The sequence below is a fragment of the Pimephales promelas genome, chromosome 25 (assembly GCF_988280905.1).
Source record: "Pimephales promelas chromosome 25, fPimPro1.hap1.1, whole genome shotgun sequence".
Lineage (NCBI taxonomy): Eukaryota > Metazoa > Chordata > Actinopteri > Cypriniformes > Leuciscidae > Pimephales > Pimephales promelas.
In genome coordinates this window covers 24001349-24025372 of record NC_142793.1, presented here as the reverse complement: position 1 = coordinate 24025372, position 24024 = coordinate 24001349, and the positions used below count along the sequence as shown (strand labels likewise).

Here is a 24024-nt window from a genome sequence, read left to right as displayed (position 1 = left end):
CATTCTCGTGTTTTGCTACGTTCACACCGGACGCGTCTACCGCGTCTAGTTTGACGCTTGACCACTTTGTGTTAATTCGCACGTCAAGAGCGAAACTGACGCGGGTAAAATAAAACGTTTGAAGCGAAATTTACGCGCATCAAAGCCGAAACCCGTTGACGGCCATCTTTGTTTATGTTGATCGAGCATTCATCGAGAGATTCACCGCACTGTATTTGCTCTGGAGAGCAGAACAGCGGCGTGGGGATCATCGTCGCCGTATTTGTGTCCACCGGACCCTTCAGAGGTGAACCGTTTGGCGAGTTTCACCATTTGCTCGCTCCATGAGCTGCGTCTGGATGACGGCCGCTGTCAGCGGTACTTCCGCCTGTCCCGTGCCCAGTTTGAGGACCTGTTGTCCCGCATCGGAGCGAGGATCACCCTCGCCCTCATCCACCTAATCTAGCTGTCATTTATTTTTGTTTTGATGATAAATAGTCCAGACACAAACTTATGCACATATATGTTGTCTTCATAATACTATTTCATATAATCTAGATATGGAATCTAGACAAAACCCAGACAGCAAACTGACATTGAATCAACGTGGAAACGACGTCTCTCATGACATTGAAACAACGTTGATTTGCTCATCGAATTAACGTTGAACCAACGTCAGACGCGGCATTCTTCAAAGCTAAATGAAATCGAAAATTGGTTTGCTTTCATAACGTTGAAACAACGCGTTGATTTCAAGTTGATTTTCCGTTAGTTTTGAAAAAATGACGCATCTGACGTTGGTTCAACCTTAATTCGATGAGCAAAACAATGTCAGATCAACGTTGTTTCGATGTCATATTTCCACGTTGATTCAATGTCAGTTTGCTATCTGGGAATGAACATGTCTCGTATATAGAAATAATATTTTAAGTGATAAAATATTTGCTTTGTTGTGCATAATCCCACCATGCATTTAGTCATATTACAAAATAATTTATTGAAGCATCCAGACACTTCACCACGTGAGAGCAGCTAGGCTCCTGATTGGTTAACGCGGCGTGAATTCACGCCAAAGTTCAGATTTTTCAACTTGGGCGGCAGGCGCGAATTCGCGTCAAACGCGTGAATGCACAAATGGCACTAACTGAATCTTTCGCGCTTAACGCGCCAGACGCTCAATTCGCGCCATTCGCCGCAGGAATTTTTCATGCGCGTAACACCGTGTCCTAACTACACGCGACGCGATAAAATTCCAGGGACAGCAAGTCTGTCCACAGTAGACGCGACGCGACTCGTTTGATGTCGAACATTCAGAACAGCGTGTGAGCCTATGGTTTGGAGCCTGGCCCGCACTCGCATTGAATATGGGTAAGGACATAATCAAATCAAGAAATAACATTATTAAAAATCAAAACATTAACAAAATACTCATTGACTAATTTTGTTATGCAGTACAGTCGTATGTTTGCATAGAATTCATTTTGAACGCTATATTACATGCTTTCAAAATCTGAGGTAAATTATCCGTTATCGCTTGTGGCACAGTGACCTATTTTTAACTAAAAATAAATGATGTGTACTCATAACCAGTGTAATTTCTTCATTCTGTCAGCCGCGACGTCGCAGAAATAGGAACCGTTTCTAAATTAGAAACTTCGCGTGTCGCCGTCGCGTCTGGTTAGGACAAAAACTCTGATTAACATGGAAAAGATACCTTTCATCGCGTGTCGCGGCGTCGCGTCGCGTGTAGTTAGGACACGGTGTAACGCATCTTTGCATTGACTTAACTATGAAATCATTCGCGCCTGACGCGCTATTCGCGTCCGGTGTGAATGTACCATTACGCATCACATTTGAGCGTCGGCATGAGCCAATGAGGTTCATTCTCATGTTACGCATCACATTTGAGCTTCAACATGAACCAATTTTATGTTATCAGGCCCTCAAAACGTGTAAATGAACGTCCAAAACGCATAAAAAGTTTTCCATTTTTATTAAAAAATTGTGTCGTGTAAGCGGCCTCTGAGATTGGAGGATTGTATTTGTCACACACTGTACAGTTATACACAGGATACAATACATTTAAATTTTATATAACAGTCTTTTTATGTATTTTGTTAGATTTGTATGTCTTCATTGAGTAAATCAGTGAATTACTGTATATTGTTTTACACTTTTAAAGAGTGCGTATTTGTGCAATTTCTGTCAACAAACCAGAGCAGTGTGTAATAGGCTATATTTTGAAACGCAGACCGCAGCAAACAGAAGCCCTTTTGCTCTGATGTGTTCGTGTAAACACGAGCTGAATCCTCTCCTCTGATGGTTTTTGCTGAACTTTTTCTCTTCAGAAAAAAAAACATTTCATTAGCTGTCATCCTGTTAGCTGTGATTACTCCGTTCGAAGGATAACGATCATGTTTGACGGATGAAATGTGCTGTTTACTTGCTGAAACGATGGCGTTACTTTCAGCTGAGCCGCTTCAGGAAGGAAACACGAGGAAACTTCTCTGAAGTCATCGGCCACCAGAAGTTATAAACAATGATTGATTGTTTCTGAGAGGAAGTTCAGGGAATTAGGTGAAGGAGCCAGGCAAATGAGACGGGAAGATCTCCAGTTATATTGAACTGCAGTCACAAACATTGTGTTTTTGTGTCCAGCGTTTTTCTGTAAGAAATGAATGAGAAATCACCAGCGATTCACCTCATTCCTGTCTCGATTGCTTCCCCTAGACTAGGGTTTCCATCTTCTAGATGCCATGATCCACTAAAATGGCCCTGGATCACAAACCCGGTCTCGAATAGCCAACAATACATTGTATGAGTCAAAATGATATTTTATGCCAAATGGTATTGACTATGGTACAATTATGTCAATGGCATTGACAAAATAATCTAATATCCAATATGGCATGGTTTTAAAGCTATTTATTATTGTTGGCCTTCAAAAGTCTTAAATTGCTCATATGTAGTTCAGAGAAATCAAAATTTTCTATAGGTGTGGCTATAGTGCCAGGGCTCAACTTTTGTCCCAGTGTTAAAGGAGTAGTTCACTTAAAAAAAAAAAACTTTTACTGATAATTTACTCACCCTCATGTCATCCAAGATATCCATGTCTTTCTTTCTTCAGTCGAAAAGAAATTAAGGCTTTTGATGAAAACATTCCAGCATTTTTCTCCATATAATGGATTTCAATGGGAACCAAATGGTTCAAGGTCCAAAAGACATTTCAGTGCAGCTTCAAAGGGCTTTAACCGACACCAGACGATGAATAAGGGTCTTATCAAGCCAAACGATCGCTCATTTAAAAAATAAATAACGAAATTTAAGTTTTATAAGCACAAATGGTCGCCTTGCTCTGTTCTGTGACGCACGTTCGTGACTCTCCTGTTTGAACTCATTCATCAAAATGAACGAATCTTGTTCCGAGTCAACTCGTTCATTTCGTTCGTTGAATGAACCAAATGACTCGAAAAAAGATTCATTTTGATAAACGAGTTCGAACTGGAGAGTCACGAACGTGCATCACAGAACAGAGCAAGGCGAGCATTTGTGCTTATAAAACTTAAACTTTGGGGTTTTTTTTAAATGAGCGATCGTTTCACTTGATAAGACCCTTATTCACCGTCTGGTGTCGTTTAAAGCCCTTTGAACAGTTTGTAATTTGCACTGAAACTGTCTTTTGGACCTTGAACCGTTTGGACCCCATTGAAGTCCATTATATGGAGAAAATCCTGGAATGTTTTCATCAAAAACCTTCATTTCTTTTCGACTGAAGAAAGAAAGACATGGACATCTTGGATGACATGGGGGCGAGTAAATTATCAGCAAAAGTTTTTTTTTAAAACGAAGCAATTTTAACAGTATAATCATCATATCAGTGTAGATGGGCCAAAATAAAACCATTAACATGTCAAGTAGATAAGTGATACTTGGTGCCACAGCGACACTCTTGACCCTAAAAGTATTGCTATACCACGATACTCAATAATAGATTATCCCACGGCAAGTCAATTTTCCCTGTTGCACCTACACAAAATTTCTGCCAAATCCCACTTGAACCACTGGAGGCAGCACAATCGCCAACATTAATGCACAACTTTAAAGGCGATTTTTTGATTTTTTGCACCTTCAGATCTAGATTTATAGTTGTATCTCAGACAAATATTGTCCTATCATTACAAACCATACATCACTGGAAAGCTTATTTATTCAGTATGAATCTCAATTTCAGAAAAGTGACCCTTGTGACTGGTTTTGTGGTCCAGGGTTCACAGATATGATCATCGTTGTGGGAGGGACCCCGTCCTAATATTCAAAAGGCTGGTTTCGAGGATGAGTGTTTGTTTAAGTTGGAAGACATTGAGGTTTTGACCTGGTAAATAAATATGAAAATGCACTTTGTACATTTGCACATATTTGCCTGCGGCTGGAGCCGGAGTGATGCTTTTGGGGTTCATGTCTGTTTGTATGATCATTATTATCAACACACATTTTGCATGATATTTGGATCTCGACAGACATTATGTGAGGAGAAATGCACATCTGTGTTATTTTCATGAATATGTTTGACCATGTGTTTGATTTCACTGAACTAGAACAAATTTTTGCATTGCAGGAATATTTGCATTTACGTGTTTAACACAAACATTTTACTCGTATAGATTCAGTGTTTACCAGTGAATTTTCCAGTTTAAATGTTTTTATTCAGATTCATTTTTGCTTCTTTAGTTTTGGCTTGGTTTGTTTTTCTTGTAAAGTTGTTGTTTTTTCTGCAATTTTTATCTAGGTCTTTCTGAAAGAAAAAAAACAAACATTTTAACTGGCATAAAAAAAAATTAAATAAAAGTGTGTTTTTATATAATATTTTATATAATAATTAAATATATAAAATATTATATAAATATTTTATATAATTTTAAATTCTATAATTGTTATATATTAATTGAATACACAAATGTGTGTGTATACATAATATTTATTATAATAATTGAATATGAAATATATATAATTTTTAATTATATTATAATATATATATAATATTTTATTAATTAATTTATATATTAATTGAATGTAAAATATTATATAAATATGTTAAACAATTTCCATTTCTAATATACGCATTTTTTATATTTATATATATAATTTTATTTTTTTTATTTTTTTTTTTCTGTGTGTGTGTGTGTTTGTGTCTACATTATTAGTAGTAGTAGTAGTAGTATTATATGAACTAAAAAAAAATGTTTTATTTTAACACCATTAGTAATAATTGTACTTTATCTGTGTTTTCAGGCTCCAGCTGATTGACGACCTGTCTTATGAAGATGTAAAGAAATGCTACAGGGGTTCAGTAAGTATATTTCATATGTAAATCAGATCATACCCAGCAGATGAACAATAACATGTTGCATACATCTAAAACATAACTTACAGTAAAAGCATACCTGAAATGCATTGGATGGAAGTAACTTTAGATCTTGCATTAATACAGTTCATCTTAGTTTCTCAGTTGTGTTTATCAGTCATCCATGATGCAAGATTGTGGTTAAACATTACAAAGCCTTCTTTCTTATGGGCCGCTCACCACTTCAGTCCCAGTTCGAGCCCTCGTGTGCCAGACGGCCGTAAAGCCCTCGGTGGTTTTTATCAGGTGCAACTGAATCAAGAAGTTTCCAGCGTGGGAGTTTCCCACACGCACAAAACCAAACGCTTCCTGTCATGTGAGGAAATCAGTCAGTTAGTGTTGCACAGCTTCTGGAGGAGGTTTCTCAGCTGAGACTGTTCATTTCACGACCAATAAAGGTTGGATTTTAGGTGTTATGCATGATTAAACCGATGCACACGTCTCCATCTTCACAGACCGTCAGCAAGTACAACTCACAGTACCACAAACTGTTCTCCGCCGTCCCGAAGGAGGAGATCCTGATGAAGGGTAACGTATCAATATCTCAACATGCCAGATGCGTAGACCGCTACTGCTTTCATTAGGATTGGGACTATATATGTGTTGTATTTCTCCAGTGTATTCCTGCGCTCTTCTGCGGGACATTCTGCTGCAAGGACGGCTTTATATTTCCCGAAACTGGCTGTGTTTCTACGCAAACCTTTTCGGCAAAGACATTAAGGTTTGTTGCTAATACAGTTACAACATGTAAAATAATTCATCAGAGATTAAATCTGCATCATCTGTTAGCTAAAAAAAAATAATTTTTGTAAATTTAAAAATAAATCTAAAATAGTTTATATACATGAAAACTGTAATTGCAACTGCAAGAAAAATAAATTAAAGCTAAATACGTGACAAAATGACTTGAACTAAAATTAAAATGTACAAATAAAAGTTCATTTTAATCAAATTTGGAAAGAAATTACCACTAAAAGATCATTTAATGTCATTATTGTGTTAAATGAGAGAAGCATTAAAAAAACAACATATTCACATAATTTATTTATCACCAACACATTTAGGCTTCTATGGGCATAAAGGTGATTATAACCTTTGATTATGACCTTGATGATTATAAATGATTATAAAGATTTTTGTAAAATATGGAAAAAAATATATAAATGGTTTAAAACTGAAACTGCTAGTAGGTGGCGGTAAATGTCTAAATGTCATTGAATCATTCATTCATTCATTTTGTTCAAACAGCTGATTATTCAGGAATGAAGTAAATGGCTCTTTATAAATGAGTCATTGAATCATTTGTTCATTTGATTTGTTCAAACAGCTGATTCATTCAGGAATGAAGTAAATGGCTCTTTATATATGAGTCATTGAATCATTTGTTCATTCGATTTGTTCAAACAGCTGATTATTCAGGAATGAAGTGAATGGCCCTTTATAATTGAGTCATTGAATCATTTGTTCATTCGATTTGTTCAAACAGCTGATTCATTCAGGGATCAAGTAAATGGCTCTTTGATATATGAGTCATTGAATCATTTGTTCATTCGATTTGTTCAAACAGCTGATTATTCAGGAATGAAGTAAATGGCTCTTTATAAATGAGTCATTGAATCATTTGCTCATTCGATTTGTTCAAACAGCTGATTCATTCAGGGATCAAGTAAATGGCTCTTTATATATGAGTCATTGAATCATTTGTTCATTCGATTTGTTCAAACAGCTGATTCATTCATGAATGAAGTAAATGGCTTCTCCCGAATGATTCACTCAGAAACGGATTCAACACTTCTGCTCTGACTTTATAGGGAATATTTTTGTTCACAAAAGCAGACAATATTGTGTCTAAAACAGAACACAATATTAACGTCTTATTGTAAAAATATAATGTATGAAATCAGTTTCACATTTGCATTTGTGCTATTCAGGCTAAAAACAGCACTTGTGTGACATTGCTCACACAACTATAACTATATCATGATATAAATATGAGACAAAAACTCACACAGCCTATTTCTATCTCTTTTTATTTTTTCATGACAGATTACAGATGTGTTTTACAGTTATTGATATTTTCTGTTTAAATGCCTAATTGTACTTTAAGCATGCAAACCTAAATATATGAAGATCTGCCATCATAGTAAACTTCTGGTGATTTTCAGCTCTGGAAATAAATAAAATATTTCCAGAAACAAAAACAAAAAAACCCAGTCTAGGGGAAATCAGGAAAGTCATGTTGTGACTAAACCAGTTTCGTCTGATCCGCCTGTATCAGACGCTGGAAAACTATACGGTAATTCAAAATAAAAGAAACTAGTTGATGTTTATTTTTTTTCCTCGTTTATTTAAAAAATAATCTGTTCAATTATTATTACCCCTGTCTTTTTTCATGCATATTTGTTAGGATGTGTTTTATTTGTATTTGCATTCACAAAAGAAGTGTAATTACAAATGATCTTTTGCTAAAACACCAAATAAAAAGATTGAAACACATATGAAAGAAACGATAATGTACCTCATATTCCTGAATATTGACCTGATTTTAAACCTACCGCTTTGTTGACTGTACTAGACCTTATGTTCAGTTCACTTTTGGCTAAATTTGGATGAGTTTCACCCCATTTTTATCTTCCGTTCTGTTTGTTTTGTCTTTGTTTTGTTTGTTAACGCTGATAGAATAAAAAGTACAAAGATCCAGGATCTTCAACTCTGAGACAGTTCTTAACTTTAAAGTGAAAGTCCTCATAAAAGCTGCTTATATGTGAGTTTTTATTGAATAGTGATAATCTATATGAATATTCCACTAATGTGGTTGTGTTGTTGTTGGTTCAGGTGGCGATCCCAGTGGTGTCTGTGCGACTGGTGAAGAAACACAAAACCGCAGGACTGGTTCCCAACGGCCTCGCCATCACTACCGACACCAGCCAGAAGGTGAAGTACGCAAACAGTTCACACACACACACACACACGCGATCTGCGGGTTCACCAGCGTCATCAAACACTGATGATGCAAAACACAGTTCAGAGAGATCACTGGATATAAAGTCCAGCGTGACGGCAGATTTCATACTGTATTTGCCAAGAAAAATAAACAAAAACAAATCACGATTTAGATCCAGTTGATATCTTAATTGTATTTCTTAGAAAGCTTTGACATAATTATATATATATATATATATATATATATATATACTGCAAAAAAAATAAAATAAAAACTTTTCTCACTCACTCGTTTGTCTGATTTCCAGTCCAAATATCAAGTAAAATGACAGAAGAAATGATATCTTGTGTTCTGATAAAATCTGCCAAAATAATTTGATTTTAGGTAATTGTTCTTACCCCATTGGCAGCTAATTTAGCTTGTTTTAAACAAAAACTCATTTAATTTAGTTTTTTTTTTTCCCCAGAAAACAAGATGTCATTTGACTTCTCTAGTAAATGCTTCTTGATTTAAGAATTTTTACACATTTGTTCTGGAAACAAGACAAAAATACTAAGTAATAAAAGCTTTTTTTGCAGTCATACAGGGCTTGACATTAACTTTTATTTTGTAATATTTTTAATATGATCTCAAAGTTTGTCAGCAGGTTTATTAGGCTGCTGTCGCTTTAAGAGCTGACGCACGTATCCATTATACTGTTAGATGTGTGTTTTCTTTTTATATTTACATTCACTGACTGTTTACATGAATACTTGCCATTTTGCCATTATTTAGTGTGTTTTTGACTGTTACACTAACTCAAGCCCAATAAGCAGCAAAAATAACTAAATTTAGTCCTGAGAGGCAGCTTTATGTGCCACAATATTGTTATGTTATATTTATATGTATTTTCACCACAGGGGGACTTTAAATATGTTTAGTTTAGTTGCTTAAGAGACTTAATTCGATTGTAACAAGTTTTTTTCTCTGTGTCAGTATGTGTTTGTGTCTCTGCTGTCGCGGGACAGTGTGTATGACGTGCTCAGGAGGATCTGCACACACCTGCAGGTGACACACACACACATCATTAGGCTTTTGGTGCATTATAATATTGTATTATAATATAACTAGGGCTGTGAAATGATAAAAGATTTTGTTTTCATAATTTATGTGTGTGTACTTTGTATAATTATTTTGTATATATAAATACACACACACACACACACACATGCATGTAATATACTGAAGAAAAATGTGTTATTTTTATATGTATATGTAATAGAAGTTATTTAAACATGCATTAATATAATAGAAATTGCATATAAAAAAATAAAGAGTATAAACCTGCAAGTAATATATAATATAAATTATGTATAAATATATATACTGTGCAAATATTTCTTAAATATATATATATACATGCGTGTGTGTGTGTATTTATATATACGAAATAATTATACACAGTACACACACATGTGTTTTGTATGTAAACACAATCTTTTATTTTGGATGCGATTGATGGTCTGATAATAACAGCATGAGAGTGTGTGTAGAGTACAGCAGAAAGGTGACGGTGTGTGTGTGTGTGTGTGTGATCCTCAGGTGAACGGGAAGAAGAGTTTGAGTCTGAAGCAGTTTCTGGAGGAGCCGGGGTCTCTGTCCACGGTAAGACACACACTCGTGCCGGGCGCTATCACCAGAATATCTACATATTGTCCTTCTTCTTGAGTCTCTCCATCTTTCTGACTCCGTTTAAACATAAGAGACTAAACGTTGTTGAAATGTTCAGAGCATGTGTGTGTGTTTGAGGTAAAATGACACGAGCTGTTGAAGCTCCGCCCCCTGTGCCGGGAGCAGAAGCTCATTTGCATTTAAAGGGACAGACACAAAAACTCACTCTCATAAAGTAACAATTTTAACACGTTCTATAAACATATCTGTGGGGTATTTTGAGCTAAAACGTCACACACACTGTTGTTCAGGATGAGTTCCCGGTGAGCACGGACTTCACGCCGGTGTTGACGTGGCGGAGGAAAGCGTCGGCTCCATCAGTGTCTTCATCGCTGCCGGATCTACTGGGAAACTCCACCAGCAGTCTGAGTGCAGGAGACACACCGTACATCACTGAGACGCCACTGCAGGGTACAACACACACACACACACACACACACAGATATATATGTACATGTGCATTTATTTATTTTTATATATACATGTATATAATGGATATTAGCATAAATTAGGATATAATTATTCATTTAAATTGTAAAAAAATATGTATATATATTTTATATATAAATGGTAATTAATGAATTTGAAATAAATAGTTATAAACTATATATTACTTTATTATGTTCATATATACATAAATATATTACATACAAATTACTAATATATTTTATTTCATAATATATTTTATTTACTGTATCAGTATTAATAAATTGTCTTTTATATATATATATATATATATATATATATATATCCTCTTATTTAAAATAAATGCATAAAAATAAATAATACCATTAATTAAATAAACATATATATATATATATATATATATATATATATATATATATATAAAGGAAATTCTATACACTTATTTATTTTATTTTGTAATATGCACACGCATGTACATAATACATTAAAAAAGTACATCATTATTAAATTAAATAATTAATCATAAATTAAAGAGTTTGAAGTCATTTTAAATTGTATATTTTATGATATACATTATCTAATACATAATAAATACAAGTGTATATATAACAAATATATAAAAAAATTCATATTTTTATATAAGTAATCATATATATTTATTATACATATGCTAATGATATATACATTCTATAGTGTTCTTTTATTTATACATTATATATTTTTTTATTATATATATATATATAATTTAAGAATCAAAATAAGTATGAATAGTTATATATATGATCTTGTGTTGCTCTCGGTGAGTCAGGTGAGCAATTATTTACATTATTCATAATGGAAAAAGCGCTTGATCCTCTTTAACTGTAATGCAAACATCATAATTCATAACTGTCTGAATAAGCAAATGTTTGAATGTGTGTTGATCCTGCGCTCTGCAGTCGACTGCTCTGCTCTGTTCTTCACGTGTGTCCACATATGTGTGTGTTATTGCGGCTCACACACACACGTGTGACGCCTGACTGTTCACACACTGATATTAAGGATAATGTTTCTGACTGGAGGCTTTTATCTTCAGATGTCGTGACGAGTTATGAAAATATCCACACGTTGTTTGATTGTGAGGAAGGTGCGTTGCACTTTACATGCTCAGTTTCACATTACACAAGTGTTCATTACCTCTATGAGCTCATTGTTTCTGCATTCAATTGTTACATTATTTAAATGAATACATTTTTCGATTTTGTATACAGGTGAAACTCGAAAAATGAGAACATGGTGCAAAAGTTAAAGCTTAAAAAGGATTATCAGGAACACCTGTTCAATTTCTCATTAATGCAATTATCTAATCAACCAATTGCATGGCAGTTGCTTCAATGCTTTTAGGGGTGTGGTCCTGGTCAAGACAATCTCCTGAAACTGAATGTCAGAATGGGAAAGAAAGGGGATTTAAGCAATTTTGAGTGTGGCATGGTTGTTGGTGTCTAAGTATTTCACAATCTGCTCAGTTACTGGGATTTTCACACACAACCATTTCTAGGGTTTACCAAGAATGGTGTGAAAAGGGAAAATCATCCAGTATGCGGCAGTCCTGTGGGCCAAAATGCCTTGTTGATGCGAGAGGTCAGAGGAGAATGGGCCGACTGATTCAAGCTGATAGAAGAGCAACTTTGACTGAAATAACCACTCGTTACAACCGAGGTATGCAGTGAAGGCACAACACACACAACCTTGAGGCGGATGGGCCACAACAGCAGAAGACCCCACCGGGTACCACTCATCTCCACTACAAATAGGAAAAAGAGGCGACAATTTGCAAGAGCTCACCAAAATTGGACAGTTGAAGACTGGAAAAATGTCGCCTGGTCTGATGAGTCTCGATTTCTGTTGCCGTAAACAGAACGAGAACATGGATCCATCATGCCTTGTTCCCACTGTGCAGGCTGGTGGTGGTGGTGTAATGGTGTGGGGGATGTTTTCTTGGCACACTTATTGCACCATGTCACAAAGCTTGAATCATTTCAAATTGGTTTCTTGAACATGACAATGAGTTCACTGTACTAAAACGGCCGCCACAGTCACCAGATCTCAACCCAATAGACCGAGTGTGTCCGAGACAGTTCGCGCGAGTGACAGAAGCTGCGTCCCTATGTGCATACTATGCCCGAAATAGTATTGACAGTTACTAATGTCACATACTATTTAGGATGGATAGTATGCACATTACGACACGACTAGAGTGTGACTTTTATTGTACCTTATATAAACTAATATAATTTATTTTTACAGGACAGTTTAAAGCTCATAACCATACTTTGTTGTTACTTGAGTGCAGTGTTATGTTGCATCATGCAGTATTTGTCATTTTAAGAGTAAATGCCTATTTTATTCGTGTACATTTTAATCATTAACATTAAAAGCTCTGTTTACAACTAAAATAACAGTAAAGGGTAAAAAAAAACTGAATTCCCAAAAATTAAAACAGAAAAAAACGGAATTTGCAAAAATTAAAACGGAAAAAACGGAATTTGGGAAAAAATAAAACACATTTTATAGGGCCCTAAATATGGGCCAACATTTGAACAAGTGAGATATTTCAAGCCTTTATTTGTTATAATTTTGATGATTATGGATTACAGATATGAAATTTTTTTTCACAATATTCATCAAAATTCTAACAAATAAAGGCTTGAAATATCTCACTTTGCATGTAATGAGTCTATATAATATATTAGTTTCACCTTTCAAGTTGAATTACCGAAATAAATGAACTTTTGCATCATATTCTCATTTTTTGAGACAGTTTCCTCTGATATCAGATCACTCTAGATTATGATGTGGACTCGTGCACTTTCTGTAAAGCTGCTTTGAAACGATGTGTGTTGTGAAAAGCGCTGTAGAAATAAATTTGAATCGAATAGAATTAAAAGAGTTAATTGACTTAACTGTCCAACAATTGGGAGGTTTTGTGTTTTTGTGTTGCACAACTATGTATTTGAAATAAGCGGGTGTTTTTTTTCTGTTAAAAACTCGTGAAGAGACAGAATTAAACAGAATTATATGTTTGTTGTTTCTCTTCAGAACGGCGTCTGGAGTCCGAGAAGATTCTTCTGACCGAGCCGGTCTCAGAGCTGGGTCACATGGAGTATCACCTGCTCAAGTTCTTCATCCTGCTGTCAGTCTCACACACACACACACACACACACACACAATGAAATAAATGAATTTTATATTATTACAAATAGTAATGTATAATAATTATTCACAACTATATTCATAATTCTTAATAATGGCAGTGTGAATGTTTGGATTTTAACCGGCTGTGTGTTTGTTTTCCAGCATTATTTTGCTCATCATCTCATCCTGTTATCTGGCGTTCCGGGTCTGTAGTCTGGAGCAACAACTGGCTTTCCTCAACACACAACCATCAATGTCCATGAGAGAGAGGTACACACACACTCTCACACAAACACACACACACACACACACACAGAGCCAACAACACACTCTCATTCATACTCACACTCACTCACACACACACACACAAACATTAATGATCTACTCACAGAGTATGTGTGTGTGTGTGTGTGTGTGTGTTTTCTCAGGTAACCCAGGTTAAAGAGGTGCGACACTGAACAGCTTCAGGAGAGCCGCGTCTCTCGAGGATTAACAGCACTAGAGTAACGGACCAGCAGAGGGAGACAGAGTCTCACTGAAGATTCCCTTCACACACACACACACACACACACACACACACACACCAGCTCAGTCACAGGGACAGCACTAGAGTAACGGACCAGCAGAGGGAGACAGATGCTGTGTCCGAAATCACCCATTACTCACTATATAGTGAGCTCACCATTTTGTAATGCTGTCCGAATGTATAGTGATGATTATTATACCCTACATAGTCCACTCAATGTATCCCAGAATGCATTTTGAAAAGTAGTGTACAACCGATGGTCACTAACCTAAGCCCTACATACCATCATGCATTGCGCGGATCGTAAAAATAAGTTATAATCATGTGTGGAGTAGCGCATTATAACAGAGACGGCCAGAAATGACTTTTATTTTGTAATTTTGGAGAAATAAGCTCAATATAATGTAATGTGTTTATTTTAAAAAATCTATTTAGCCAGAGCCGGCTCGGCACCAGCTGACAGGTGATGTAATCAACGGCGCGATCGAGTAGTGTCCGAAAGTGGTGTTTCTATTATGCTGGTGAGCTCACTATATAGTGCTCTACTCCCTACCCCATATATAGGGGATAGGGAGTAGGGGTTTGAGTGGAGATTTTGGACACAGCAAGAGTCTCACTGAAGATTCCCTTCACACACACACACCAGCTCAGTCACAGGGACAGCACTAGTGTAACGGACCAGCAGAGGGAGACAGAGTCTCACTGAAATTTCCCCTCACACACACACACAGCTGGGCTTCCCTAAATCCAGGGAGTATCCTGGAGAATAGATTTAGGAGTGTATCAGGGTTTGACACTGAAGAACGTAACTTGTGTTGCAAGGAGCGTCTGCTGAACTCAAAAGACTCGAGCGGAGCGACAGTTCCACGTTTCTGGTGTGTGAGTGCGTGTGTGTGTGTGTGTTTAAGGACCAAACATTTCTCTTCACCCGTTCATAATGTGCATGTTTACCAGTGTTCAGCCCAGTGGCGTAGCCCACCCAGGCCCCCTCATTTACATGTCCGGTCCCCTCAGATTTCTGATTGCATTAAAAAAAAAAAAAAAAAAGTTGTTTTATTAGGATTGATAGATTGACCAATCAAAATGCTGCGCGGTAAAATGCGGCTTATTTTCAAACTTGATTTGTTTATATAACGTGTTGCGCGTAACTTACGCTGTCATCTTCATCTTTGCGTGAGAGTTAATATGCCGTGACAATGGCAGGCGCTCAAACTCAAAGTACAATATTACACTTTTTTTTAAAAAGCACGGAAAGATCAACTTGATATACAGTATATATAAATAATGTTGCCCCCTCATTTAAAGACGGGAACCCCCAAAAATAAAATTCTGGCTACGCCCCTGGTTCAGCCACTGCCACACACCACCCAGTCACTGCACACACACACACACACACACACACACACACATCACCCAATCACTGCGCTCGTCTTGCTTACTGATGGACAAAGTGTTTCGAGATCCTAAACACAAAGGTCATGGGTTTGATTATCTGGAGAAATGAACTTATAAAATAATATATAAACATTAAAAAGTATATATTTATACTTAAAACAAGAATAAATACCCACACACTCTCTCTCACACACTCTCTCTATCTATCTCTCTCTCTCACACACACACACACAAACTCTAACACACACTCAGACTCACTTACACACTCTCTCTCACACACACACACACACACACATTCCGTGTTCTAAAACAAGAACACATTTGCCTGTGGGTCAAAAGGAAAGCTGAACTCTCGAGGAATGTTCTGGAAACAAGTCTTAATGTCTCGTGCCGTTTCTTCACGGGGAACTGATCTCGTTTTAAGGATATTTGAAAATCAAGACAGGAGACTAATTAAGGAATGATTTCTGCTGTGTGAACCCGATGAGATGTTGCATTGTGGACTCGAAGACAAAGACACACCCACAGCGGGTCGTTTCAGGGTCAAAGCGAAGGATGGAAGGTCAAGGTCAAGTGAATCTGAGAGCGTTTCGTGGAGGTTTGCTGGAAAACTGTAGTCGTTGACTTTATTAGTGATATATTGAGGTGCATTGTGGGTCGTCTGTAGGTCGTCACGTACTTGAATTATACGCTTGAGTTTCAGGCATGCTAGATGATGTAGGATAACGATATTTAACTCTGCTCGTTTAGGTTTGCTGTAAATGACAGAGTCGTGATGTTTTGTACAGGTCAAAGGTCATGATTTTTGCCACGCTGGAGAGATTGTAGATGTTTTGTAACTTTCTTTTCTGACACAACCAGACGAGAGGTAGAAAGTTCAAACTAATAAAACCTTTCACCAGATTCTGTCTCTTCACTTTCTTTACGAGGATCCTGTATTATGGTGGAAAATCTGATGATTTTAACAGACTTTCAGTTTCAGAGGTTTTTTATTAAGACTCTGCCAGAAAAAAAAAACTGTACATATTGGACTAGAAATATATTATTATAAAGAAATTGTGACAAAAAAAAATTCTGGCTGTTGACAGTATTTTTTGGCTTTTTGAGTGATAAATTGTGTTAAAAAAAAGTTCAAAATCCCCTTTGACTTGAATATGTTTCAATAAATTAAACAAGAATTTTGGACCTGTTCTAGAAATGTATGCAAATTAGTGCATATTTAATTATTAATCAAAATATTTAAACATAACATTTCATAAAACTTATTCTAAATGTAAGCAATCAACTCGGTAAGTATGGTGATATATATATATATATATATATATATATATATATGCCTTAAATGATTCATCGAGAGAGGGTTTAGCGAAAAATCTTCAGCAGAAGTGCTATCAAACAAACATACATTTATCATATATGATTTATAGACTATAAACTCAGTCTGTGATGAACTATGTTTAGTGGCTTGGTTAAAGAGTTTAAATACCTAAGAATGAGGTAAAACAGAAGATCAAACTTGAAAATGAAACCGAAATAATCGATAAAAATCGCTCTAAATGCACATCACAACTGTAATGATAAATTCACAGCAGAACTAGCTATTTTCATGGAATCGCGTTCATAACGATTTTTTCCCTGATAAAAACATTGACAGCCAATCAGAATCGATTCTGCTGTAAAGAGCGCGAGCATTTAAAGTTAAGTGTACAAAACTGAATAATAATCAGAACGCTATTGTTAAAGTATGAACGCTAATAATTACTTATAGTTATCCTGTCAACGGGCTTTTATTATTATCTGTAGAGAAAAAAAAAACTACAATCGAGATTTTTGTTCTTGACTAGAACTGTATTTAAACCAATCCAGAATTGCGTTGTCTCCGGCAAGGGAATAAACAATAAAAAAGGTAATTGCAACTTTTATCTTACAATTCTGACTTTTTTTTTTTTACATATCACAATTCAGATATAAAGTCGCAATTGCGTACTCAGATCAGCACGAGCGTGACATAAAGTCGTAATTGCGTGTTAAAATATCAGAATTGTGAGATATGAACTCGCAATTTTGTCTTTTTGTCACACTTGCATGTCTATATCTCACAATAATGACTTTATAACACACAATTGTGACTTTATATAAGAATTGCGTGATATAACGTCAGAATTGTAAGATATAAAGTTTTTTTCTTAGAATTGGATTTTTTTACACGCAATTGCGACTTTAAATCAGAATTGCATTTTCCTTAGAATAGGACTCTTAATTTCGCAATTGCGACTTTATATCTATAAACTTGCAATTTTAGGATAAAAGGTCGCAATTATCATTTAAAATGTTTTATTCTGTGGCGGACACACGTTCCAGCTGGATGTTGATGTTTTTAAGTGCATCTTCATCATGTCAATGGTTCTAGCACACATACACACACACACCTGAGTCCTCAAGGCCTCAAACACACACACACACACACACCTGAGGTGAACAACCTCAGGAATGTTAAATCCCAGCCCTCGAAGGGTTCGACACTAAACGCTCCTTCTGAAGGAGTTTGACCTCAATTACTCCACGATTGCTTCAGTGCTCACAGGAGAAAGAAAGCCATGGGTTTGGATGGACATGATGTTCAGACTCACGTTTACTCTGATGTGTTTAACAGTGACTAAAACAGCTTCATTTGTGTCTGTTATTCACATACGGAGGATTTTGTGTACAGTAAAAGCATCTTTTATGGGTCTGAGCGACTCAAAGGACATCAGGGGTGAAAATAACCAGCAGTGAATCTGTGAGAACAGCATTTCTGTCTCGGAGTGTTTAACACACAGCCAAACACACAACACACAGCCTCCACTGCTTAGACAGTCTGGTTTTGATTGGACAAACATTTGGAGCCAGAAATGCAAATCAGTAATAGCTTACTTGAAGCTTTTATGTATAATGGATTATATTGATCATGCATCTTATAATGCACTGTTCTCATGAATAATTGTAACCAGTTAAAATTCACTCTTATAGGCTACAATTTATGAAAATATATAATGCATTGCAGCATGCATTATGAATAGCTTTATAATGCATTACATATAACAGATTTAAATAAAGTGTTACCCATACCTCATCTACGGCATATTTCTGTTTTCCCGGGAAGAAAGATTCCTGATTTCGGAGATATGGACTCAAAATGTAAGTTTAGAACTTGATTCCAACTCACAATTCTGAGGGGGAAAAAATCACATTTTCCTTTTTATAAAAATATATTAATTCCATGGTGGAAATAAGAATCCATTTTGCAAGACAGTTCCTGCCATATAAGAAAAAAAAATAGTCAAGTGAATAATATGAGATTTAAAAAGTCAAAATTATGACATAATCATAATTATGACATAAATATAACAATTTTGGCATGACATATACTGTATATCAAAACAATATATCAAAATATTACATATATAACATAACTATGACATAATGAGATGAAAAGTTTAAATTAAGACATACTATGTTATATTATTATTATAATTATTAAGTATTATCATCTCAGTTATGACTTGATGTCATAATTGCAACTTTTTATGTCATAATTGACATTATAATTTCAACTCTTCATCTCATAAATATAACAGTATGACATAATTTCAACTTTTTATCTCATTAACTCAAATTTAATGCCATAATTTATATTTTCATGTCATAACTTAGACTAATTTCAAAATTATAACTTAGTGTGTACTTTTGGTCAATCTCAAAATTAAGAAAGTCATCATTTCAACTTTTTATCTCATAATTTCAACTTTTTATCTCTTCATTTTGACTATCTAAACATGTTTTGATTTTCTCTGTCATAATTTTGAGTTTTATGTCATAATTTCTTCGACTTTTTCATATTTATTACGTAGTATGTCGTTATGATTGATTATTTTTCTCATTGCAGAAAAGGGCTTCCTTACAAACCCCGTATGTGGAACAGACTCACATTTACAGTAAGTCATTGATATTTGATAATTTCTCTGCTAATGCTGTCGAATCTTCTTATGGTGTTTTAGTGAAGCTTATAGCATTATAAATCCCCTTTAAACAGAAAACAGGAGCTCTGAGACTCTTCACGTGTGTTTCACAGAAGCATATGAGTCAATAAACGACGAGGGAATGATAGTTATTGTAAGATGGACTGTGTTGGCTGGGATCCAGTCGAAACACAGAGATCAGATTCTGAATTGATATTTCATAGAAATATTTAAAGCTGTGAGTTTGTGTAAAAGCCAGATGTTCAGGTCAAAGTTCGGTCAGGTTGTGCTCCTGATGTTGTGTATTGACATCATAAAGGGAGTGGTGGAATGTAACGAAGTACAAATACTTTACTTAAGTACATTTTTCACGTATCTTTACTTTACTTAAGTAGAATAAATAGTGCATACTTTTTACTTTTACTCCGTTACATTTTGCAGCAATTATTATACTTTCTACTCCACTACATTTCTACAACTTCTGTTACATTTTCGTTACATTTTCTGATCAGTTTTTCCCCTGCCAAAAACGTAATCTGACCGTCCATTTGTTGCACGTTTGTCTCACCAGTGACGTTTCGTTGCCATAGATACATCAACTAAATGCGTCTCGCACGCAGTGTGTTTATCGTGCAATTTCTACGCGAAAATTTGTTTTTACGTGCATAGGAAACGTGTGTAATATACGTTTGGTTAGGATTATGGCAAGCCAAGAGGTTCAGAATTACACCATAAATTAATCGCGTTTACTGCCAAACATACTAGTTATTAACATATAGTAAGAATAAGCATGGTTTATATTGCCTAATTGCAAGCTTGTTTCAGAAATGGTGACATTTTTTCCATCATTATTGAACATCATTATAGGAGTATTAGGTTGAATGAGTTAGAATTAAATGTTTTATTAATCATTAGAAAATAGTCATCAAGAGAATCAATTGTTATGCAAGTACTTTTACTTTTAATACTTAAAGTACATTTAAAATCAGGTACTTTTTACTTTTTACTTAAGTATGGTTGTCATTGTGTTACTTCTACTTTTACTAAAGTAAATATTTATCTGGTTATTTGTACTTTTACTTAAGTACTGAGATTCAGTACTTCCTCCACCACTGCATAAAGGCAATGTTAAATCTTTAAATCAACGCTTGAGTGGTTTCTGACATGAGTGGTTTTAGGGTTGATAGTCGACGGTAAAGTTTTTTATTATGCAACGTAACTAAAACTTGTTTTACTTGAAATATCTTGATCATAAATTCTAGACGTATTAATTTGACGTTTTAAACGGTGACTATGAGGAAACTCATCTGTTTACTGCAGATTCTTCAGACTGAAACTGGGTTTCTTGCACTCTCCCGGTGTGTATCAGCGTAATGTTTCATGACTCTTTCTCCCACCTGATATAGTGTGATGTAATATAATACGCAGAGGGAATAACAGTGAATCCCACAGTCGATTAACTGTTTAATGAGCTCAAGTATTGATCCAGGCCATTAGACAGCATATATGTATCAGTGTTTTCTATACAGATGAATGTCTTGGTGCTGGTGAAGTAAATCCTCAGAGTTTCTTCAGAGCGCTGAGGAGATGTAGCTACAGTGTGAATGACAGCTAAAGACTTTTATTAACATAGTGATTTGATACAGGGAAAGATTAGGGCGCTCACTGTAACACACATCTGCTCTCTATAAAGTCCTGCAGTGAACATATAGAACCCAGAGTGTTTCTGTTTAAACCCTTCACATCTCCACCGATGATCTTTCACATTATAGTTATAATATAGAGCGAGATTTGCCACAGCTGACAAAAATATGTTCCAAAGAATGTTATAAATGTTTTTTCTTTTCTTGGTTAGACCTATGCAAACGTTATTCCGTTTCATCATTCCTCACACATTATAGATTGTTACATTTGAAAGTTCTCTGAACATTCCGAATCAGAACGTCCAACTTTCGAATGTTACATTTGAATGTTTTCTGAACATTCTAAACCCAGTTGTAACATTAAAAAAGCGTTGAATGAACATCCAATGATCCAACTTAAAGCTTTCCGTAAAAATGATGTATAAATAATGTTTTTGTGCTCATTTTTGAGAACATTATTAAAGACCAGATAACTTTGACTTGGAGAACATTTGATAAAGTTCTGAGCTGGGTGTTGAATCAAAAGAGAGAAGAAAGAAAAAGTGGTGTAACGATACTCTCATATCACGATACTGAACTCACGATATGATATTATTGCGATACTCAAGATATTTGATAAAAGGTTAACAACAAAAATTGCACTGTTGATTAAAATGCTAAATTTGATATTGTGTGTGTAAATGAATAGTCTTGGACTCAAGGACAATAGAGACACCAGAATAAAAATATTCATGATTCTGAAGCTGAAAACTGAATTATTAGATGAATATGCTTGATCTCTGTCACTGACTAGATATATTTAAAATAAAATAAAAATCTGCCACTTTTACTGATAACATCAGACATCTGGTATTAACAGATATTCATTATTATACATATTCAACAGTATATATAGCAGTTTAATGTAGAACTGACACTAAAACAACTTGAATTTTTTTCTCACAGTAATTTTTCCTTTGGGTGATAGTCACTATCCACGATAGTTTCATTATTGTTTTGCGCTATATTGTGACATGATATACAGTATATTGTTACACCCCTAATGATGTGTTTATGTGAGTCCGGACAGAATGATTCACATTTCTTTCAGGATTCTGCTTTATTGCCTGTGGGCCGCTGTGATATTTTGTAATCCAGTTGAACCCCATTCAGTTAGTCAGAGGAAATTAACCTGCATCATTCACTGTCTGGATTTCACATACTGGTGTGTGTTTTCTGTCACATGAGTTTGACAAACACAGCGCTGGTTTCGCTGTGAGATGACAGAGAATCACACTTCGTTCCCGGAGGATCTGATCCGTGTGTTCACACCTCGTTTCTGTGAGATGTTCTCGCTGTGCACTTCCCGAAGACACTTTCATCCCGATTGCGATGACACGGCCTGTCAACAAATTACAGTAGCCCAGAAACAGTAAAAGCGTAAATGTGAATCATGTCCATTCTCTTGCAATCAAACTCCCACACACACTAAGGTGTGTAACCGACAATTTACAATAATTGTCATCAAAACTTTATCCATAGTTTCCATCAGAACATCTCGAGTAAACTGTTGACAACGTGACTAAGCAATGTGACTGTGTTATCCGTACAAACACAAGCACTTGTGTTTGCCATTCTGCACTGACATCTTCACTGACACAGATATTACTGTAACTTTAGAGAGATGAACTAAGGATTTGGGCTTTTGCAGGTAATCTGGTGTTTTGCTATTTGTACGAATTGTTTTGAGAAATGCACTTACTGTTTTACAAATGTCGAGGATGATTCGAGAAATACACCAAAGCGACTGAGAAAACTGTAACAATGTTACTGTAATGAAGCTTACTGTAAAGTGTTGATTATTTCAGATAGATAGATAGAGACAGACAGACAGCCATATAGATAGATAGATAGATAGATAGATAGATAGATAGATAGATAAGTAGTTAGATTGAGACAGACTTGTAGATAGAGACAGACAGACATATAGATAGATAGATAGATAGAGACAGACAGACAGACATATAGATAGATAGATAGATAGATAGATAGTTAGATAGAGACAGACTTGTAGATAGAGACAGACAGACAGATAGATAGATAGATAGATAGATAGATAGAGACAGACAGACAGACAGACAGACAGACAGGCATGTAGATAGATAGATAGATAGATAGATAGATAGATAGATAGATAGATAGATAGATAGATGATAGATAGATGATAGATAGAGAGATAGATAGATAGATAGATAGATAGATAGATAGATAGATAGATAGATAGATAGATAGATAGATAGATAGATAGATAGAGACAGACAGACAGACAGACAGACAGGCATGTAGATAGATAGATAGATAGATAGATAGATAGATAGATAGATAGATAGATAGATAGATAGATAGATGATAGATAGAGAGATAGATAGATAGATAGATAGATAGATAGATAGATAGATAGATAGATAGATAGATAGATAGATAGATAGATAGATAGATAGATAGATAGATAGATAGATAGAGACAGACAGACAGACAGACAGGCATGTAGATAGATAGATAGATAGATAGATAGATAGATAGATAGATAGATAGATAGATAGATAGATAGATAGATAGATAGATAGATAGATAGATAGATAGATAGATAGATAGATCTAATAACACTTAATTCATTTCGTTCTCGATGTAGGCTATATTAGGCAACCTAACACACATCATCAGTATTATGACAGTCATTATCATAGAGTTAATACTCTCCCACTCGCGCGCGCCCCCGCCTCTCGTTCACGTCACCGCACAGTGATTATCGGTCACGGGGACGCGCTTCCACGACCGCGCGCGCTCCT

At 35.5% G+C, this 24024-nt stretch overlaps 1 protein-coding gene and 1 long non-coding RNA gene across 4 annotated transcripts in view; one reads left to right on the top strand and one right to left on the bottom strand.

The window, feature by feature from the left end:
* Positions 1-16458, top strand: part of gramd2ab (GRAM domain containing 2Ab) — a 29906-nt gene extending 13448 nt beyond the window's left edge. The window contains exons 3-14 of one of the 3 annotated variants that reach the window (XR_016150656.1): positions 5269-5326; positions 5836-5908; positions 5998-6101; positions 8216-8314; positions 9300-9371; positions 9906-9968; positions 10286-10445; positions 11536-11586; positions 13539-13632; positions 13797-13904; positions 14063-14131; positions 14234-16458. Coding sequence is in view for 2 of the 3 variants with exons in the window: in XM_039648057.2 (XP_039503991.1) it covers positions 5269-5326; positions 5836-5908; positions 5998-6101; positions 8216-8314; positions 9300-9371; positions 9906-9968; positions 10286-10445; positions 11536-11586; positions 13539-13632; positions 13797-13904; positions 14063-14066 (886 nt within the window). In the remaining variant the exon portion in view is untranslated. Of the gene's footprint in view, positions 1-5268; positions 5327-5835; positions 5909-5997; positions 6102-8215; positions 8315-9299; positions 9372-9905; positions 9969-10285; positions 10446-11535; positions 11587-13538; positions 13633-13796; positions 13905-14062 lie in introns of all 3 variants that reach the window. The other 2 variants (XM_039648057.2, XM_039648058.2) reach the window with 2 other exon arrangements.
* On the bottom strand, positions 1958-5842 carry LOC148965097 (uncharacterized). The gene is made up of 2 exons (XR_016150657.1): positions 5421-5842; positions 1958-2644 (listed from the first exon to the last, which is right to left on the bottom strand). It is a non-coding gene; the product is annotated as an uncharacterized LOC148965097 (long non-coding RNA).
* Positions 16459-24024: the final 7566 nt, after the last annotated feature.